Source organism: Acanthochromis polyacanthus, chromosome 16 (genome assembly GCF_021347895.1).
Source record: "Acanthochromis polyacanthus isolate Apoly-LR-REF ecotype Palm Island chromosome 16, KAUST_Apoly_ChrSc, whole genome shotgun sequence".
NCBI classification, from domain to species: domain Eukaryota; kingdom Metazoa; phylum Chordata; class Actinopteri; family Pomacentridae; genus Acanthochromis; species Acanthochromis polyacanthus.
In genome coordinates, this window is record NC_067128.1 from 10305698 (window position 1) to 10328246 (window position 22549).

General features: G+C 39.4%; 1 protein-coding gene across 5 annotated transcripts; it reads left to right on the plus strand.

Annotated features, from left to right (window-relative positions):
* Nucleotides 1-1185: 1185 nt before the first annotated feature.
* armc2 (armadillo repeat containing 2) lies at nt 1186-22468 on the plus strand. 5 transcript variants are annotated; one of them, XM_051960724.1, is made up of 18 exons: nt 1186-1531; nt 3188-3539; nt 3645-3717; nt 4043-4211; nt 4802-4919; nt 7788-7852; nt 8582-8689; nt 9656-9840; nt 10056-10158; nt 10359-10573; nt 11266-11411; nt 12428-12527; nt 14650-14980; nt 16537-16659; nt 16747-16860; nt 17773-17905; nt 19750-19904; nt 20168-22468. In XM_051960724.1, the coding sequence occupies exons 2-18, from the start codon at nt 3331-3333 to the stop codon at nt 20299-20301; spliced, it is 2481 nt and encodes an 826-aa protein (XP_051816684.1). In that variant the 5' UTR covers nt 1186-1531; nt 3188-3330; the 3' UTR covers nt 20302-22468. The 5 variants fall into 5 exon arrangements, with proteins under 5 accessions (XP_051816684.1, XP_051816683.1, XP_051816685.1 ...); XM_051960723.1 differs by having other exon boundaries at nt 1188-1531; nt 3316-3539; XM_051960725.1 differs by having other exon boundaries at nt 1189-1531; nt 3316-3539; nt 7791-7852.
* Nucleotides 22469-22549: the final 81 nt, after the last annotated feature.

The window sequence follows — 22549 nt, forward strand, 5'->3', positions numbered from 1 at the left end:
TTACCTTTTGTCTGTTTTCACTGTTTTAGTCAATCTCATTCAAATATTTTTCAAAAATGTAACTTGTTTTTATTGATTTAAATTGTAAAATACTGTTTTATACTGATGTAGTTTTTCTCTTTTACCTGTTTTGATTTTGACTGTGCCTGTAAAGCACTTCGAATAACCTCTTTGCATAATGAGGTGCTATGTAGATAAACTTGCTTGATTGTTTAAGCAAATTTTAAAAAGCATTAAATGAGTTGACCTGGTCCTCGAAGCTACGGGAACAGGTAAAACAATACAGAGACACCAGGATAACTGCTCCTGTGTCTCATGCACTGTTGTGACAAAAACTGATTATTGCCCAGTTTATACACGTCCACACCTGTTTAAATCAGGATCAAACACACAACAAGCAAATACACATAAATTAATATCAATGATGAAAGCAAAGGTTTGTGTTTGTGAATCTTGACATTTTCTGTAACTGAATAATTGTGACCAAAGAAATGTTTGCAGTTTATAGCATGATGACGTGTGAGATCTAAAATTATACCAGAGCTGCAACTATTAATTAAATTGCCAAGTATTTTGATAATTTATTAGTTTAAGCAATTTTGTAAGAAAAAAGCAACTTTCTAAAATGTATGATTCTTGCTTATTAAATCTGAAAATGTTGTGGCTTCTTTACTCCTCTATGTTCTTAATATCTCTGTGGACAAAACACGACAATAAAGGAAATACTTTTTCAGACATTTTCCCCATTTTCTGGCATTTCCAAACCAACGAGCCATTTGATTAATCAACAGATTAATTGACAATGAAAATAATAATAAAAAAATCTGGTTTCTGTTCTGTAAAATGAGATTATGGGCAGTGTTATATATTATGGTATTGTTTTTGATGCTTAGGCTATATGTGTTTGGTATGTCTAATAACCTTTATAGACTGTAAAAAAAAGGATATTGATTGATTAATAGAAATTATTTAACTATAAAATAAAGATTCAGTTTCTTTTCAATTAATTCCAAGGGTTATATTTTTTTTAAAAAATATTACCCTTGTGACTGAAATCATGTCATTTTGATGCATTTTAATTTCCTCATTCAATGTATATTTTTGTTGTTGCCATTTAACAATACATTTTGTAAACTTAGTACATTTTTATTCATAGTGTATTTTACACTTTATTCTGCACTTTGTATCTGACTATATAAGTGTAAAATTGTATTATATGAGTTGAACTGGTCAAATCAGCTGTACTGATTATACTTCAGGACAAAGAGCAGATCCAGTGCAGAGACCTGAGGTTAAACTAACATCAGTCTTTGGTTCAGCACCGGTGAACGCGCGTCACCTTGCGCGCTACAGGACCTCTGAGGCTAGTGCACGTGTCATCAGCTCTGCAAGTCGCTGCTCGAAAACTCCTCGGTTTTTAACAAGTTTCAGGTGTCATGATTTTACTATTCTGGACGAGGAGGTCCACCTTACCATCTGGAGTGATATATGTCCTGTCTGTTCCCCTCAGAAGGCCGTAGAGGGGTTAACGGTGAGTGTTTTCTTCACTATCCGGTGAACTAGCTTACATTCAACCCCGGTTTCTTCAAACGGCTTCAGAGCTCCTCGGGTAAACTGGGTCACACTTAGAAAAGAAGTGACGCTTTTTAGTATCTATTGCGTGGAATAATATACACGCTTAAGCTTCTCTTCTTGAATGTTAAGTTTATTTTGTTTCTTGGGTTTGTTGTCCAAGCTGCCACAGCGACATTCTGTCACCATGGAGACGGAGCGTGAACGCGCAGAAGGACTTCTCATTCAATTCACCACTAGAAGTAGAAGCTGCATTCTTAAAACAACCCAAAAAATTTCATTCTCAGTTTATTTAATTTGGCTTCCTACTGTAATAAGATGAACTTTTTTAGAAGAGTATTAAATGTTTGTTTATTGTTGTTGCATGAATTACTGCTGTTTTACAGTTTCCCTGTTTTGCTAAATTTCAGATAATTACTTGTAAAATTGTTGAAAAAAGTAATAATTTACATGTTAACCACAAAAAACAGACTAAAACTGTAAACAATATCCACATCATCAGTCCATGTTTTTACAGATGCTTATTTTTTCTTTTGCACCATTTGACCATCAAATTACACTATTTTACAATCCTTAAATAAATTTAAAAATCATAATTTTATTGACGTTTGGGGTTATTAAAACAGAAAATTTGTGTTTATAAAGGCTTTAAATGGAGAAAAAAATGAAGCATATTTAGATTGTCTCTGTTTTGTTAAATTACAGATTATTTCTAGTAGAATAACCGGAAAATAACTTATATGTTGACTGTAAAAGAAATAATTTGTCACATCAAGATATGTATTTTTACAAACAGTGGTCTGACTGTAAAATGATAATGTTTTACTATATTTAAATCAGCCAAACCGCATAATTAATTTCTGATATTTACTGAGATTTGTCACTATTCAAATTATGTTTTTAATTTTATTTTCCTCAAGATCGAACATCAGGCTACAAATAAGCAGTTAGCACTTAACAAAAAATATTTTGATGGCATTACTGGTTCAATATTAGTGTCTTTACTTACAATACTTAAGCTCAGTTTTAAAAAGCCTCTGCTTCACCTTAATACTTTATGCTGCAATGTACTAGTACTTCCCCAAATTTCACTCATTTTTGAATGCAAAATCATCATTGTCTTTTAAAATATGATGCATTGTTATCTATGAAACTCTCAAAACAGTACAAAAAGTAGTAAAAATGTACATTATTAATACTAATTCACTTAGAACCTAGAGAATTAGTTCATTAATAGATATGATAATCAACAAACAGTTCATCTGCAACTATCTTTGTGACTGATTAATCAGTTTAGGTTTTGGTTGTGTTTTATTTGGTTGTATTGTGTTTTTACTAAAATGTGGTCCTTTTTAAATTTGACTATAATTTTCATGTCTCTGAATTTTCTAATGGTCTTCCCATTAAATAAGTATTTCAGAGTGTCAGTTTACACTTTGATACTCATTATTCTTTATTTTTACCATACTTTATGAACTAAACAATTAACCAATAAACTGATCCAAATAAACAACAGATACATTTACCATTCTGTGAGAATATTTTCCTACTTTTAGTCAAATAAGACTAAATACAGGACTTTTCCCTAAATTATGTTACTTCTTTTAAAGTATAGGACCTGGATACTGGACGTTTTTCACCTCAGAAAAGTTTCACGCCTATAGTTCGGGAAATATCTGACTGTTTTCCATCACTGATACACCCTGCAGTCATTTGTGGACCTTCTTGTCAAATGCCACTTAGGTATAAGTGGAATCTATGGAGACAAAACATGGGATTTGCAGCCCTTTCCTCCCACGACGCAACGCTTTGAGGAAAACCAGTGCAGAGATAGTCAGTGAAGCCAGACAGTCCCTCCGAGTTCAGTCCACCCTCCGACCGTTTACCCCCAGAGATGGACAAAGACAGCTGTTTGGCAGGAACTCCGCTCGCTCAGAATGGGACAACAGGCCTCCATCCACATTTAGGTTAGTCACTAATTCCACTTTAATTTGTTTTGCAGGTGGTCAATTTCTGAGATCAACCGTGGTTCTCATATAAGGTGTCAAAATAATTGTTTATTTCTTTTACAGTATTCATGCTCAAAATTTTGATGCTTCCGACTCCAGGCCAAGTTCTGGGACTCGACTCGTTCCACTGGACCATGTATGTTCCCTCACACAAAAACTGTGTATTGTAAGCTTTGTACACATCTAATATTCAGAGTTTTACTGTGAAAAACTTAACTTTTACCACCTGCTCAATTGGATAATGGGGCCGTGTGCCAGCTCAGCTTTGACACTGCTGTTCTTATCAAAATGGAAGATTTTCTGGTTTTAATAAGTGGGGTTATGATTTAAATATATTGCATTGTAATGATAGCTACAAAAACTAGAGGATTTCTTTGTGCATAAAAGTGATGTACCTGGTGAATGAATCCTCGGGCTGATTCTCCACACCGTCGCATGTCAGTGAATTGTTTGTGTTGCAGCAGAAACCAAAGTTTCCTGTCGAATGCAATGCCGAGGATCCATCCAAGACCTTTCCCAAACCGCCCACTGACCCAGCTGAAGCGAGGAAGGGCCTGGTAGGGTCACGGACACGCCTCCTCAGGGCTGGATCTCTCACCACGTTACCGCCTCTGGAAGCACACACACATGGTAAGGAAAGAAAATAATTTGCATGCAAGTGTGCCTCAACTTTGAGAAGATGCTCAAAAGAAAGTTACAATATTTGTCAAACGCAGTGAATAAATTGTTTTTTGTAGATAATCATTTATATTGTGCTTACAATAAAATGCTAATATCAGAATTTATAGGACTGCGCACTTGTTTAATAGGTGCAAAATGAATCAAGGAAACAACACAGCATTTTTCGTCGCATCACTCTAAATCTTCTGCGGAGACACTTGTGCTAAAGCAGTTGCATCAAAGAGAAATGAATGGAGCCATTCACATGCTGACATTTCACCTGATTTACATTCTCTGTGGTTGGGTTAGGTTGAAAAGCATAATTTACTATTGCTGTTTTGAGTGGAAAATGACTACTCTCTCTCTCCAACCTTTTCCTGCAAAATCGCCGTACTATTTAAAACAATAAAACGGGTAATGCAGACGGACTGAATTATTTCAGCTGTACACATATAATATACAGTATAAGTTCAGTATGTGATGGTGTATGAAGCAGCACTTCAATATAATAGCAGCAATCTGTAAATAGCTTCTTGCCACATCTTTTCTCCGTGTTTTAGTGAAAGAGAGATTAAATGCAGTCCCGGGACAAAAGCAGCAGTCAGCTAAATGGGTTTCCAGCGCAGACCACACCACGGTTCCTCGCAGACCAGGCCCACGCAGAACAGCGAGTGAAAGGTAGGCTTTCTGTCCTCCTGTTCCTCTTACAAGGTACACTGTGTCCTTCTCTTTCTGGCCTTCCGCCCTCTCCAGCTCCCTCTCTTTGACCGTAACGACAGCACGACAATGACTTGGAGATTTATTGGCACCCAAGGTTGCAGAGGTAGCCATTACTAGATGGAGCTGATTGTGCCTCCTGCTTTTGCCTTTCATCAAATTGTGCTTGTTGCTTTCTTGCCTTTCTGTTTGCGTTTCCCAGATTCACAGACTGTCCTTTTGGTTAATACTGATGCTAATCCAGACACCTAGTCAGAGAAAATCATAGCAGGAAAGGATTTAGTGATGATTCTAATGTTTGGTGTTTAAATTTCTGAAAATATAGCTATCACTCTTATCATTTCTTTATATTAGATCAGACAAAATCAATTCAACATTATTTTATATCACCTTTTAATATTTGCAAACATATAAGTTAATTACTTTAAATAATGATGACTTGAAGAACACAGAAAAAACTGATACTCCACTGGTAACTCAAGCTCTTCAATAATTAATGTTAATGAGGATGTAATATGAATGGTCAAAAAATAAGGGTTGTTCCTTTAATCACCACTGTACTACATTTTGTTAAGCAGGAGGCTTTTAAAGCTCTAATGTATTTGACCCAAAGCCAAAAACTTCCTCGATATTTTCAGCTTCCAACAATGACAGCTGAATATATGAAGTCAGTTAGAGCAGCGGTAGTGTCACCAACTAAGAGAACAAATTCTTCAACTTTCGACACTCGACCCCAGTTTAAACCCTCATAAACTTCACTGTACACTATATCTTGGTCACAGTTAAATCAAGCTTCTCGGTGAGCTTCGTTCCCAATGAAACTGCATCTATCTGTCATTACTATCGTGTGTCAGCTTTTACACTTTCACAGTGCAGGGAGGCTAAAAGCTTGGCTTTTTTCTGCCGACCTCATCAGCTGTGTGTCAGCACGAGGGGCATAACTCTGGGCGTGAGGTTGGGGGCTGTCGTTACAATCCATCCGCCTATCGATTGGGTGGGGCAGCTGGGGCTATAGAGGGGGGATAGACCATAAAACACTTTTACAGGAAATCTGGGCCATTGCCCGCAGCACCACCTCCTCCCTCGTAAGCCAAGTTAGCACGCAATGTTTGTGGAACTTGTTGCTGACAAAGAGATGTCCCAAGTGATTAGACCATGGTCACTTTATGATTACACAGGACAAACTTAAAAACTTCCTCTTTTTAATAAGTGCTAGGTCAGAGTTTTTGACGCACGGTTCTCTAGTGTTGCAATGAACTACATAAAAGGTGCATTAGACAGAGACAATCACAGGGAGTCAAGGCAGAAACACGCTGACTGCAAATGGAAATGGACACAACATGACAGATTAATATGATGAGTTGGATGAGATATAAAGATAGGAGGAGATTAGACATCCACTAGGTTCTTTTTTTCTCCAATAAGCCAGAGCTCTATAGCTCCAAATGGCTCTCTATTAGATTTGGGTGCCCATCTGGGCAAGGCTGGCAGCAGCATGTATTGTGACTGCAGTGCACTGGCCAGGCCTAAGACAGGGATGAGGTCATGTCTCAGAGAATGCAGAATCACACAAAGAGGCCTTATTATCAGGCTCTTAATCCTATCATACATAGCCAAAGCCCCCTGACATTCACTGCAGCATGCCTCGGCCAGCACTCCCTGCTGCATTTGCCCCATGTGCCAGCTTTTACCAATCACTAAATCTCCAAATTGAAAGTGTGCTCTATAGTAATACCCTCGTGCCATACTGTACTGTATATTAATGTGTTCATCATTCTATATACAGTGTGTGGTGATGTTCCAATGAAAAGGATGTTTTTTACAACAGCTATGTGTATTTCAATGCCTGTCATTTGTGTGCAAAAGCTCAAGAAAATAGTCCATCCTGAAATTTAGCATTTTGAATTAATATCACTACTAAAGCTTCAGTCCGGACAACATCGTAATTTTTGCCTCTTACCAAACTAATTACATCATTCTGTATTTTAAGCTGATTTGCTCTTTTTGTGTGATTTGTGGGAGAAATCTTGCAGTTACAAAGGTGGTAAGGATGACTCAACATGCTGCTTCGTGTTTATCTGTATTTATTAATAATTATTTTCTCAGCTGCTCGTGTAGTAATTAGTCATAAGACACACCACCTGTCAAATGCCACAGAACACACTGGAGTAGTGGGTAATTTTCCTTGCGTGTGAGTGGAGTAGTGCAGACTCGAGAGTGAGATGTAACAGTGACATGCAGGGGCAAGCCACGACACATAGAGTAGCATGACACTGGGGCGTGTGTTTTTTCTGGGAGCACTTTACGGTTACTGCACAGAGACACTGTGGAGACTCACAGTGACAAAGCATGAACAGCCTTAACCAGACTGCCCACAAACACAAGATCCAAGTTCCTGTCTGTTGGGGATTGCAGTTTGTGGTGCATGTTGGCACACACACACAACATCACAGATGCACACACACATTAGAAGTAGTGACGCACGGACAGGCAGACAGACACACGCATGTATCTGCATAGTGTAAATGTACATGCACACTAAACAAAGATAACAGATCCTGCACTCAACCTCTGCTGCAACAGGGACACCCAGTGGTGTGTGATGGTAACACACCTCTGTTCTTTCTGCCAGAAAATAAAGTCAGCAACTTTACAGCAGTTCAGTGTTTAGATATATACTTTTATTCCTTAGATTAACTTTTTTGACTGTTATTTCAATGCCCGACTGAGTTCAAAAGGTCAGGTAAATTTAACAAAGCAAGAACACTATGTCTCGTCTCTGCAATCTGAAATAACCAGACTCTATGTTTTTGTGTTTCTTTGTATCAGCAGTAGACTAATGCAGCCTGGTGCTGACTCAGGACCCACAGAATGCAGAGCAGAACGGAAAACAGGTTTGTCTAGATACACGAAATGAACCGTACAGTCTTATTTTTACAAAGCTAAGTATATTTAACACAAATGGTGCATTTTGTAGGGCATGTAAAAGTGAAATGTAGTTGCAGCACTTCCTAAGGTTACATATTACTTCATTTACACAGTGATTCTACATCAGATGTAGCTTATTTTGTAAGATAGCTGTGACTAAATCTGTCTTAGCAAGTCTAAATATAATGTCTCACTCTTGAGCCCAGAAATGTTGTTTCACCAGCAGTGTAGACACACCTCTATGTCTGTAACTGAACAAACCTCAAAGTGTCAAACTTTGATTGGGGTGTTGTTGCTAAGGGCCCAATTTCCACCATGACAGGCAGCCAGCCAATAGCTGAGAGAGCTGTTGGTTTGTTCAACCACAGTTTCCTGGATCACACCGAGCATGGGGGTATGCAAATATTCAGCAAAAAACACCAAAAAGGTGCACGGCGTCTCAGAGATTCGCAGACATTTGCATGCACCAGCACACATGCCCACGTGTTTTCACCACACATGCACACACTCCCATGCCCACATGCAGACTGTTTGCAGACACAAATTGGAGGAAGTGTAGCTGTGGATGGTGACCTTTCAGTGTGGCATCAAACTTCCTGCTGTTTTATTTTAAGACAGTGAACTTGTGAACCATACTTACCGCGCCTGTGTTCGGAGGTGGTAATTGGGTAACTGCAATTCTCTGCTTATTTCAGAGCTGGTGTATGGAGACAACACTGTGAGCACAGAGGAGAATGCAGAGTCACTGGTGTGGAATGATGTGATCACTCCTCTTCTTCATCAACTAGAGAGTGTGGCTGCAGGTATTGTGGACAACACAATAAGGAAAAACAAAGTGTAAACACATGAAATCAACAACTACATTTTTTCCTTTTTGGGCTTAAGTATCTAAAATGTATTGTGGTTGCAATGAGTTTGCTCTGTTTATTAGAGCTATGCTTCTCTTCTTAGCCCTTCTGCCCTGTGCATCCTTATCATAGTTCATTTTCAAACTGCAGGCTGAAAAATAGATCTTTCAACACTGGCAGATAGTCACGCAGAAAGTCTTGCAAAATGAAATCACAGCCACTGAAGAAATACAAACAAACTCGTGTTTTGTTTGGCATCTATACAGAATTGTCTTTGCCTGAAACTGCAGTCTGGCAGCCATGAAATGAAATCTATGGCTGTAAATATTTTAACATTCTACAAATTTAATGGAAAATTCATTTGAAAGATAAATATTAAATATTTATGATACCAAGGGCCTTCTGGCTCATGCATAAAACACCTTACAGATTCAGTGAGAAATCGCAGCTGAGTGTGAGACTGTGTCCAATCCTTTTTAGAAAGGGCCAAACCCTGTTATTTATGCAGGGAAAACATTTATTTTACCTCAAAAACAAGGAAAAGACTCCACCCTTTCTCTTCCTCTGTGTCAAGACTGTTGCTGCCTGTTGCAGGATTGTTCCCCAGCATTTGACCACTGAAACTCCAAGCTGCTTCTTAGAAGAGGGGGGAGAATGTTAATTTTCTGCTAACCAATGTATTATTGAGGATTTAACCTCACATTCCCATACACCATAAAGCAGAGCATATGCTACATGCACACCACAATATCCATAAAACCTTCCTCGTCTGTATTTACATGGATACACACTCGCCAACACACACACACATTAGTGGGTGTTTTCATTCTGGAATGTTTGCTTTCTCTGTGAGCGTTTGACATGTTGTCCTGATCCTGACTTAGTTTTTCATATGATGCGTGCCCTCACCTGCGATGCCAGGCAGCTCTGAGGCCTCGCTGGACCGTCTGTGTGATTTGTGCGACGTTCTCCACGGCACCTTGGCAGAAGCGGACATGCTCGGTCGACGCTGTAAGAGGAGGTCGGGGATACTTCGAACACTGTTCCGCCTCATTGACCTCAACTCTGCCCGGCTCAACCTGCACATCGCCAAGCTCTGCCTCGCTGTGAGTTGTCTGTGAGTTTTGCAAAATGTGTGTTTGTTGGTGTGTGTGTGTGTGTGTGTGTGTGTGTGTGCGTGCGTGCGTGTGTGTGTGTGTGTGTGTGTGTGTGTGTGTGTGTGTGTGTGTGTGTTTGTCTGACACAAGTCTCTATCATAAAGCATCCAGGCCACTGCTTAGTGCAAAAGTTGTGTGAAAGTCTTTTGCATTTTTCTCTCCAGCTGTGCGTCAGTGGAAACAACCTGCTCAACATCTGTAAGCTCATTTTCCAGATCAGCCGCAGTGAAAACAATGACATCCTCTTCCAGAACGACTCCATCATCGGTCAGGATGACAGTTTTTAGTGGTTTCTTATTCTGCAGCGAGTTATGTTCTTAATTAGCTGTTGTTTCTGGGTTATTTTTTATCTGTCTGGTTCTATTTAGTCTCATTTTTGTCAAACTTTATACTCAGTCATTTAGAATGGTACATACCCCATCGCATATGGAAGGTAATGACAGATGTTTTGTATTTTTTCTGTCTAGACTTGTTGCTGGATGTGCTGTGCAATGAGGATGTGTCTGCATCTGGAGAAGCTCTGCTGTATTGTGTTGGTACTTTGAAATTTCTCTCTGGAAACGCTGCAGTGCTCAGACTTCTGCTGGATAAGAACTGTATCAGTGCAGCTCAGAAACTCCTGAAGAAGCTCTGCATAGGAGAAGACACCAACTTCCCCATAGCAGGCCACATCCTCGTACAGGTGTGTCACAGAGTTATGCTTATCAAAGCTTTAGGTTTAGTATTGTAAAACAAATCTTACAATTCTCCTTTTCAGTTGCAGACAGTTTGAGTCAAAACCACAAAGTTACACCATGTCCATAAAAAAGGGGAACCAAACGTTTAAAGTGCTTCTTTTTGTATTGGTTGGCTGATGTAGATTTTTCCACTATTAGACAAAAATGTTTTTGTTTTCGTCTGGTATAAAAGCTGCTCTGTGAGCATGATGTTAGCTGCCGGCCAGTTTTCGGTCCTAAACACACCCTGTTTCACTCCACTGAATATGATTGCTGCAAACCGCATAAGCTGGCTCAAGCAAACATCTTGAACCAGTGTTTTATTTGATACCTAACACAGCTCATTATCCCGTTAGAGAAGGGGAAATAAGCACACCATGAATGTTCCAGAACTTTCAGTGCGGCCGTGTGTTGGAAATTACTGTTTCCTTCTTGTGATGGAATGATTAATTTCATTACTGAGCAGTTTCCTGTCGCTCAGCGGCACCGTGTCCTGCACAGTCCAGCAGCCAGCTTTAATAAGCACAAGCCTGACATTGTGTGCTGCCCACAACACAACACTGATATGCATTAGTGGATGAAATACAGTCTGTTTAGGTACTGCATGTGCTTCTATCACTAACTCTGAACTCTGGCCTCTTTTTCTCTTCCCCTGTAGCTGACAGCAACCCTGAGGAACCTTGCCGATCACCCTGAATCCCGTCCGCTGTTTGTTTCCTTCTCAGTACTGCCAGAGCTTTGCTTAGTGCTGCGTAAACACTGCAAAGACCAGGATGTCTGCACCAACATTTCCAGAATTTACAGGTATCATGCACTTCTCTGTGGTTCTAATGAAAAACATAATGCCACACCTCAATTCTGGTTATGGCTCACTAAAGTTAACTCTCGTAGCCTGTCCTGATTTAAATCAAAACAGGCACTGATCAGATTTCACCCTCTTTTTCTTGCGTCACCTTCTTTCTCCTTATTAACTTCCCTCTATTCTTTCCTTCTCTTTCATGAAGTCATCGTATGACGATGAAACTAACAAAACAGGAGCTTCCAGTGTTAGGTAGCATTCATCAGATGGCAGGTGTTTACACATCTGTTGGCAGTTTTATGTTTTGCCTTACTCACACTTATCAGCGTTTCAACTGTACAGGATGTTCTGAATGTACAATGAAAAAAACATGCAAACACTGCAACAGTTGTAGGTTGAACTTTTATAAGGCTGACAGGTCAGGTTTATTGAAAATAAAGGTCTAGAAATGTTCATTTCAGAAAATTGCGAAAGCTAAGATAAAAGGAAAAGCAGAACTTACTGCTTGAACTTGTTCATCCATAACATGTTTTTCACTTGACAGAGAGCTGTATACTTCATAAAACACACAGCACTCTGTGACTGTAAGGTATTTTTAGCATAGATTGATCTGATGTATGGTAGAACTGTCTCTTACACTTTACATTAAATGTACTGGAAAGTTTGCCAGTTGTACTGTGCGACAATATAGGCTCAATATCCTCCAAACTGAGTGCAACAATACAAATGATGCATCCCCATGCCTCTTACTTTTGCTCATGTTCCTCATCAATATGTGAAGCATCAGGCAGAATATTTAGTGCAATGAAAATATCAAGAAAAAGTAGTTTAATACTGCTGATAAAGCTAATACTGTTTGAATATTTTTGCCCAAGACAATGGGAACATAAAAATGAGATCCCAGCCCGTGGCTACATATCCATTAGCAATGTTGATTTAATATCTCCATATTTAGTCAGCACAGCCGAGCAGTTAGTGAGTGGAATGATCGGTGGTATTTGTTGTCTCTTCTCTCCCTCAGTAAACTCTCCTCTTACTCTGAGTGCCGCTCCGCTCTGGCCCAAACCCCCAACTGCTACCAGCTATTTTTAGAACTGCTGAGCAAACATCACCAAAAACAGGTGAGTCCACAAATCTCCTCTGTGTTTTAGTGCCGTGGTTGAGTTTTTGTGTAATAAAGAGAGGTGAAAATGAACTTTTCCAGCGCTCATGGTGTAACTCCACTCCACCACACAAGCATGTGTACTTTCAGGGTAACATGTTTACGCACTTCAAGTCTAAGCACGCTTGTGGGACACTGTGTCCATCTACACATAACGTTCCCTCCTTCGCTGCTCTGCCGTGTGTGTTTTGACATTTAATCGTTCTAGAGGGAGGGGGGTCAGTCAGTCGAGGAAAAGGGAGGGATGAGAAAGGAAAAAATATGGGAGGTGAGGTTGTATGTGAGCAAGGGGTGACATAGAGGTGGAGGGGAGGGAAGACAGTTGAAAGAGGAAAAGAAAAGTGGGGGATTTTTGGCAATCATAAATGAGTGACGCGTGTTCTTAATCTCATCTGGAGTAAACACACACCCGCGTGTAAAAATACACACTCATGGACACACTGAGCAGCAAAACATGTAAGAAGTTCCTCGTACTGGGACAGCTTGTCCCATCCTCAGCAGCGCCTCTGCACTTTTATGGGAGAAATGTTGTGTTCACCTGCTCAGCATGTTGTTTAGTAAGTTCAGTGTGACGTAATTTTTCTTGGTAAGATGGGGCGAAGTGACAGAGGAGCACGTCTACACAGCTCTCAGCTCTACCAGGTGAAGGAGTGACACTGATAATTGGGCTACTTGACAGGGCAAGTTCACCGAGCTGCAGGTGGAGTGAGTCAGCCTCCCTCTTTTCAGGAAAGTCTGCAGTAAATATCCTGGAGCTCAAACTAATCAGCAACTGTTTGGATAATAAACTACTTGCCTTAATCAAAGTGGCCAACATATTGTGATTCCAGCCCTCTAAAACGGACGTTTTTTTTATCTGTTATATTTTCTACCTCAATATCTTTACTTTTCGACTGTTTATTAGACAAAACAAGACATTTGAACGGATCACTTTGGGCTCTTTTCACTAATCTCTGGCATTTCAAGGTTAAAGCAACCATAGTAAACAAAAACACAAATGCAGTGTGTAATATTTGGCAGTTGAGGGGGACAGGATCACATTTTCTCACATATCCTTCCAGAGCATCATGTGGCAGATTGTCTTTCATACCAGGCTGTCTGAAATGATTTCTTAGACGACAAATGGCAAGTTGCAGACATTCAAGTGCCCGGCTACAGTCTTATCTGGCTCACCAGCATCCAGCAGCCCCTTCTCATCTTTCTCTTGTCATCTGTGGCATTGAGTTGTTCGAATAAAGCTGCTTTTTAGGGAGGCTTTTTATAGTCGCTGGTTGAAGTGTCAGTATTCTGGCCACGGTATCTGGTCATTGTCCTGTAAAGCCACATCTGACTGGAGTGTGGATTAACTCAGTGGTTGAGAATTTGTCACCAGTTGCAAAGCTCAGAAACTTTGTGCGCATAAATGGCTCAATTTAACCCTTCTCTGACCAAAACAACAGAGAAAAGATGTTTAACTTTTTCTCTGAGTCAAAATAGAAGGCCATTTGCATGACGTGTTATACTTTCAGTCAGCAGATTCTTAGATATTTATTTCTTTATTTGGTAGGGACAGTGCACATTAATGAGCGCCTATTTATAGTGGGCAGAAATATGCCGGATTATAGCACAATGCTCATTTAGATCCGCAGTCCCTAGGTAAAAAGAAAAAAGACATAACAGTAATACATAAAAGAATAAGTCACAATAAAAGCACATTGCAAAAAGTACACAAAGAAAACATAACAGTGAAACATATAATAAAACATAGGACAATAGGTCACAATAAAAGGTCAATATGATATGACATGGATTGTTAGTTGCCTTCTCCAAAATTCTGTATATGTACAGCTGGTAAATATAAACCCAGGAAGTAGTGAAAAAAGCTCAGAATATATGTTGTTCTTTTTTTGCAATACTAAATTAGGCTGCTTTATGAAGAAAACCAGATTAGCTGCACACTTTTTGAAGCGAAAAAGAAACTTTTCCCAGCACAGATTGTCTTTTCACTGACATTTTCGGTATAAATAAATACATAACTGAATTCACTGCTCACTTTATTTAATTCAGAAACTGTGAGAATAATCTCCAACTGCTCTCCACAGGACTTTGTCGTGCGAATTCTCTTCACCCTCGGGAACATAACAGGCAAAATCGACGAGTCTCGCCAGCAGCTCTTTCAGTGCAGCAGCTGTATGGACACACTCCTTGGACTGTACAACAGCTACCAGAGGAAAGACGTGTCACCTCACACACCCTTGCAGAAGTGTGTCCGTTCCCCGTGCAGGTATCCCACTACGTCCATAAGTGCGCAGGAAGCCGACGACGTGCTGGTGAAGCTGGTCAGAGTGCTGGCAAACATGTGCATCCACCCGGCTGTAGGCCCATCGCTGGCCAACAACACAACCTGCCTTCAGCTTCTGATGGAGACGCTCGGTGAGCACAGCAGCAGGCGTGCAGCTGTAGGATTTGTCTTTTTCTGTTTGTTGTCTTTTATCTCATCATACCAAGGAAGCAGTGTATGAGAATATGGAGTTTAAAAATAGCTGTTTAATGCATTTTGAGTACAGTAAATATCTGCGAGGCCCCGACCACTTCCCCTGTGCTGGGAACACGATGTGAATTTGGTTGAAAACACACTCCTGTTCATTCCTTTGCTGCCTTCCTCTCTGTGCTTTCTGTTCGATACACAGCACATCCTCTTTTGGTTTACCTGCTCCGACAGAGCGAAGCGCCTCGCTGCATGAGCAGGATGTTCTGTCACATCTCACAGACGACTTGGTTTGCGTGTGTGAATTTCTCCCGTGTGGTTAGATGGTTTCAGGACAGGTTGAACTGATAGATAGGTGGGTGTGAAACTCTGTTCTCTGCTGCCAACCTCCTACACTGACTGCATTACAGTAGGGAGAGAGAATTAAGAAAACAAAACAGAGGTCAAAGTAGTGAAAAAAAAGGGCAAACAGAGGAAGCCAACTGAGCAGAAAGAAATGTAAAATTGGTGACGGAACAAGAATGTGGAGACGCTAGAGGCAGACATCGAAATCTTAGTAAAGGATGAAAGAGAATGCTTGGCTGATTGATGTCCTGTTTTGATCAAGTTCATGACAGGCTGAGCTGCTTTCCATTACAGAGCTTTGAAGAGGGGGGCTGCATTTCCAGTCAGGACCAGAAACAAACTTCTGTGTGACACAGGCACCGGTTGACAGTGCAACCGCAATATCTGCGATTTATGACCGAGCACAAGACATGTGCTGCTATATCAGGAACAGACTTTATTTCCAAGCTGCTCACAGTGTTGTGACTGGTTGTATTTGGTCACTCTGACCTTTATATGCCAGCTCATGATCACTCCAGCTGTAAGAGACCAAAATTACCCACAGATGACAGCTATTTTTACCACATTTCCTTGATATTTCAGTACAGCAGCACTATAGCAAACAAAACAGCAGAATTCACTTCATTTCTGTATGTATCTATCGTAGATAAATTGCTGAAATGTTCCTCTTTCTCTGAGCATTTTCCTGCATTTCCAGTAACATCTGCACTGTACCTCAAATATAGAAACTAATACTGAGTTCTACCCACTTTACATGATCTATGATGTGGTTGTGGAAAGAATTAATAATCTTACTTTAAATGCTTCTTTTGATCAACACAAAAGGAAGCAATGCTTTCACCTGGTAAGTCATTATCTGGGGAAGAGCTCTCTGTGAATACGAGCATTCTTAACATGGCAATGAAAAGCTGTAATAACAATTCCCACATCACAGCTACCAGAATAAGGGTCACTTCACATGAATGAATGGACAGCAGGACCATTAAGTAGTGTATTCCTGTTAAACATGCTCCCTCTGTTGGCTGTAATATCATTCAGGAAGATTTTTTTTAATGAAAGAAGACCAAATAAAACATCCTCTCTGTAAAAAGTGCCCCATGTTAAAATTATTATTTTGCTTCTTCTTTGTATGTGAATGTATGTTTGGGTGACACAGAGCTGAGGTCTGTTCAGGAAAGCGAGGAGCTGATGGTGAACGTAGCCAGCACCATCAACAACCTGTCCTTCTACCAGGGAGAAGACTCTCCAATCAGACGCAATGAACTCACCATCGCAAAGTGTAAGGCAAAAAAAAAAGGAGAGAAATGGAAAACAATTGCTGAAAAGTGCTAACTTTTCCTCCAATCACATTTTCTTTGTACTTCAGTAATGCTGAAGTTGGTGCTCAGCTCCAGTATGGACGGCATGTTTGAGGCCACGTGTGTCTATGGAAACCTGTCACAGTCCAGGGATGTGCGAGAATTCATCATACAAAACAAAGGTATCTTCAGCCTTGTGTCTAAAGTCCGCAGCAGTAATAGAATGAAGTCTCCATCTCTTTAACCCTCGTGTTGTCCTGTGGGTCAGATTGACCCGTTTTAAAGTTTGAAAATGTGGAAAATATATATTTTCACAGTGACACTTCTGATGTCCACATTTTTAACATTTTTGGGGAAATTTTTGAACATTTTTTGGTGGAAAAAAGAAATGTTAAAAAAAATGTAATCACTTTACATATTTTGAAGATTTTTTGGGAGGAAGATTTTTATTAATTTTTTGAAAATATCTACAGGAATTTTCTTGCCAAATTTGGCCGATTTTTTTGAACATAAATCTTTTGAGGGAAACTTTTTAGGAATTACTGAAATTTTCTTCCTGAAAGTTTTGCAAATTTTCAGAAATTTGAGGAATTTTTTTCGCTGAATTTTGGGATTTTTTTCAGACAAGGAAACAATATTTTTTGGTGTCCGTAAATGAAGACAACAGGAGGGTTAAAGCCTGGAACTAGAACAGAGATAGATGAAAAACATTGGGATAGAGTGCGGGGGAATGACAGTTGGGAGTCAAACCAGGGACTTACTTCGTGAAATACGCTTTTGCCATGGGCTACGGATACGGACCCGTATCCGTAGACACTACCTATACAGAAATACCGCAAGAATTACTGCTCTAAATCACATCATTCATATACACCACTCAGCAGAAAATCGAGTACTTACTTGGCACTGAACTTCCACCACAGCACACCTCTGTATACTGTTGTGTCATGTTTAGGCTGGACTTATCTGCAAGGCCAGCTACAGTCAGTATAAACATGCCCGCTGACTCTGGTGATAGCAGCTCTCTTATCTTTGCCTTGCTTTGTCCTCACCCGCCTCCTCACCTCGTCATCTTTCTGTGCTCTAATTCTCAGTGCACCGGTTTCTAGTGACGCTGCTCGACTCCAAGAGTGCTGAGATGTGTTTTTCAGCCTGCGGGGTCCTCATCAACCTGGCTCTGGACCCTCCCAACAGGGCCTGTCTCTCACTAGAGGGGGCTTCTGCCAAGTAAGAACAAATGCACTTAGAGAACAAGAGTGCAAGTATGTCAGTGTGCATTTACAGGCGGTGTAGAGCATGTTTGTAATGCTTTTGAAAGACATATTAAAGACTTTTCCAAAAATATCAGTTAGGTTTGATGGAAAAAGCAGCATGTAGTAGCAAACGTACACTGGAATGAGACATCCTGGTGATTATACCTCAAAATCACAATGAAAATCACTTTTGTTAGCAAGTACATTAAATTATACTTTCCAGGAAATTAAAAGAATGAAATCAAATATTGTAAAAATTAAATAATAATAAAAATATTTTAGAAGAAAGCAAGTGTTCCATGTCACTACACAGTAAGTGTAGCAAATCCAGGACATTTGAAGTGATAAAAAGAAATAGACACATAGACAAAGTTGGTAAGATTTTGAAACTAAATTTGGTAAATTATAAAAAGGTAGCTCTGTGGCAAATAGAAAAGAGGAGGGATGACAATTGGTGAAATGTGTTTTCTTGCTGAGACTAAGATATGAATAGAAATACAGATTGAAGGTCCATGTGAGCAATACAGTCCGTCAGCCACCAGACGAAGTAAAGCAAAGTCTCTCCACACCACAGAAAAGCCAAAATGTACCAACGAAAGGTTTTATGTGGGGTTATATACGGACTTTTACCTTTAGACTGAGGCAGAGTTGCTGTCTTCAGACTTTATGCTAAGTTAACCAGATGGTAACAAACAAACACGGGAGTGAAATCAATACACGGATGTAACTCTCTCCAAAATAAACACATTTTTGGCAAAGATAGCATAAAGTTTATTTTAGTGGAGAAATCTGGTCTTTGCACAGACAAACAACTCCACTAATACAAACAAGATGCGGGATTATTTCATCTCAAACCATCAGGGGCTTTCTGCTCAACTGGTGCTGATTTGCCTGAAGCCGTTTTTTTATCATAAACTATGGATATTTTAAATGCCATCTATGAATTATGTAGACTGACATATCAAGCACTTTTCAGATCATTTTAAAATAAGTCGCTTTCAGCAGGGTTTTTTTTTGCACAGTGAAATTTGAAGCTATGTTTGGATGCCAATATCTCAAGAACTATTAAAGATAAAAGTCTGAAATTTTCAGTTATTTCTCAACACAAAATTCTATTCAGAATCGACAATAAAGAACAACAGATCAAACAGTCTTTAAGGATGACCTGAAATATGAAAAAAAGCAAGTCGTCATGAAAAGCCCTATCTTAAAACTCGTTTAAACAAAAAAATTTACAATGGACAAGTCAACGAATGATATTTTATGAACCGTATAGCTGCATGTCACAGTAATACAGAAAACAGTTTAGTTTTTATTTTTGTTGAATTTTCGTCACTGATTACTAAAGTTTGCCTTAAATTACAGTGTCCAAAAAAACACGCTGAAAGGTGGTCAATTTTTATCTATCAAGAAAAAAAAAGCATTAATATCTACATAAATATCTTGATTTTATGCTATTAGAATTCACTGCAAATCTGAAAATTTGCTGTTCTGAGATGGAATAAAGCTGCTTCTAATTACCTCAAGCTACACATTATGTGTTCACAGTCAATTCTCTGTGTAAATTCTGACATATGAGGAGTTGGACTGGAACAAATTCGGTGTTTTCTCTCTGTAGTGCAATCTTCTGACTATCAAAGGAGGGCATTGTTTGAATATATAGTTTCTTACGTCCTCTTTACACGTAAACCCACAGTCCTCTGTCAGATGAAGGTCCAGTGAAGTGGTGCTCATGTTCAGAAACCTGGTGGTCATGTGAATCCCCCTCCCTCTAGTCATATGATGTGTGTGTGTGTGTGTGTGTGTGTGTGTGTCCAGGCTGGTAGACTGTCTGAGAGACTTGGGTCCAGGTGACTGGCAGCTGGCGGCTCACGTCTGTCAGGCCATGTGGAACCTGACTGGTGGCGGCTCAGAGGCTCACTTAGACGCTCAGGACAGAGAGTCGCTGCTGGAGATGCTCACCACGTACTCAGGTTGGTGTTGCTGCTGATCCTTACGCAATGAGGGAGGGACACACACTGGAAAGAACATGCTCTTATTCACATCAGCTGCCCTCGAGGGGAAGGGAGGGGTAGTATTCCCTCTGTTATGAACATAATACGTCCACGGTCACATCTGGAAGCTGCCTGAGCACGTAACTTGTCACTGTAAAGTATCGAAAATAAACCTGAAACCTCTCACTGCTCTCTCTCTCTCTCTTTCATGCTCTGTCCACTCTTTTTAACTAAATCCTCAGATGAAGAGGAGGCCCTGAAGTGGACAGAAAACGAGGATGCGAGGGACTTCCACAGGGCATGCTGGGAATCACAGTTCCTACCTGTTGCTCAAAAGCTGATGACGGGGCTTCAGTCTCCAGGTTTAACAGCCTGACACTCTTGGAGATAAGAGTTTTATTTTGTCATGGAACAGTTCGGGTTATAAAGACACTGGATTTATATTTTATGATCAAATGCTCTCCTCCTGTGGCTTTGTAAAGATGGCTGTCAGGGTTTGAGGTTTCCTTTTCATGAAAAAAAAACAGCGAGTTTGAGTTTGTGCGTGACTTCAGTGACGAGCTTCGAAGTCAGAAAAAGTATCAAGATTCCCAGAGAAGCTTCCCAACTCCCTCCTGCGGTGTATAATCCTCAAAATATGCCCACTGTGCTGCAATCAGTCAACATTTTGCCACCTCATGACTAACTACTATAAAGCTGACTGCAGCTGCTGTTTTTCACAGAGGATGGAGTTACAATTTTTTTACAGCCAGTTTTAAAGCCTCCAGATGGTCAATGTGAAACAGTCGCAGCACAAACAAAAGACTTCGAGTTTCAGGTTTTAAAAAAATGATGCAGGTAATTATGCGGAATAGAGGAAGAAAAGTCAAACTGCACTCAAAAGGTGAAACAAATGTATGTGTGGATGTGTACAGGGGTGGACCCAGATTAATTTTAGTGGGGGGGGGGACAACAGATATTTTGGGGGGAGCCACCGAAAAGTTGTAAGAAAAAACGAAAGCTGCAACTGACCTCTCACTTTTGCAAAATATTTTTCATGTTTTTTTTTTGACTCTTTAACTAGATCATTAAACCTTTAAAAAGACAAAACATTTAATCAAAAAATTAAATGTTTAATTAGAAATTTTAATCTTAAAGACAAAACTTTAAATAGGAATTAAACAGAAAATACAATGAAGAAAATAAAAGAAAATTAAACATTAAAAGGTGGAAAAACATTTAAACAGAAAAACTTTAACAAAGGTTTAATCTAAAAATTAAACATTGGGAAAGAAAAGGAAATTTTTCAAACAAGTTGTTAAAAAATTTGAAAAAACAAACATTAAAAAGACAAACATTTCAAAATCAAATCAGACATTAGAAAAGAATAAAAGGTGAGAAAAGACCAAAACTAAACATTTAAGAAGAAGCCCTCCCCACACCTCCCCCCACCGCCCACCACACCTTCCTCCGCCCGGCGAGTTTTTCGAAAATCCGAGTCTTGACAGGTTTTCCCGAGTTTCTTGAGTTTCCACCAGGTCGGAAGCAGAACAGGTTGCCATGAAGAGGTGTTGAAATCGATGAGGATGAAGTGACTTTTTACAGCGACTAGAAGGAAGACGACTAGAAAAATAGGTCTTTAACCAGCATCCCTAAAATCCATGGAGTCGGCTCCAGAGAAATGAAGGGAGGTCAACTTTTATCAGCCTCCATCCAGATGTTCAACTTGATATCATTACTTTGAGATTTTTAGCTCCACAAACCTTTAGTATCACACTTTATTATCATTTATTAGGACTTTAATGGAATCCACCAGCAGATTTAGTTTTTGTTGACAAACTTTATTTTTGTCATTGTGGGACTGCAGGATTTAAAACTGTTCCTTCTATTTGACCTCATGTTTATTAGTTTTAGTGGAGAAACTTATTTTAATTGTCGATTAGTCTCTTAAAAACTAAATAATAAATTGGATTAGTCAAGAGGTTTAAATTTCTTACTTTGTCATATTTCAAATGAAAAATCAAAAATAAAGCGTCTTGAGACAATTTGACCTGTAATTGGTGTTATATAAATAATATTGAATGAATTTGTATGTATCTTGTAATGTTGGAGGAATTCAGCCATATATGTTGGAAAACACATTTTCTTTGTCCATTAATCTGTTGACTGTTTTCTCCAGTAATTCATTTCTTGTTTTGGTTTATAAAATGTCAAACCCAAATATATTCAGTTTACTGTCACAAAAAACAAAAAAATCATATTCATGATGCAGGAATCAGACAATTTTTCAATTTTTATCTTAGTTTAGTCAGAAAGATCGTTGATAATGTGTGAATTGTTGTAACTTGTGAGCCGTGCCCGCCTGGAAATTCCGCCACTGGATGTGTATGCTTTTTAACATGCAGGGATTCATTTGCATTTCCATCTGTATTTTATTTTTATTTCTCAATTTCCTTCACTCTGTGTCCTCCCGACACAAGCAGCTATATTTTTGAAACATTTGTGAACATTATTTTTAACCTTTTCATGCACTTTAACTTGCATAAAGCTTGCCGAAGCATTCATTTCTGGGTATCTTTACATGTAAAACCAATGATTTAGAACAATCTTTTTGCACATTTATACAGCTAACTTGCACTGTACGG

Bases quoted from the DNA above. Each gene is read 5' to 3' on its own strand.
- armc2 (XM_051960724.1), top strand. From the start codon at position 3,331: ATGGAGACAAAACATGGGATTTGCAGCCCTTTCCTCCCACGACGCAAC. The intron at 3,540-3,644 runs GTTAGTCACTAA...TTTCTTTTACAG, and splicing joins AGGCCTCCATCCACATTTAG to TATTCATGCTCAAAATTTTG. The intron at 16,660-16,746 runs GTAAGGCAAAAA...TTTGTACTTCAG, and splicing joins TGAACTCACCATCGCAAAGT to TAATGCTGAAGTTGGTGCTC.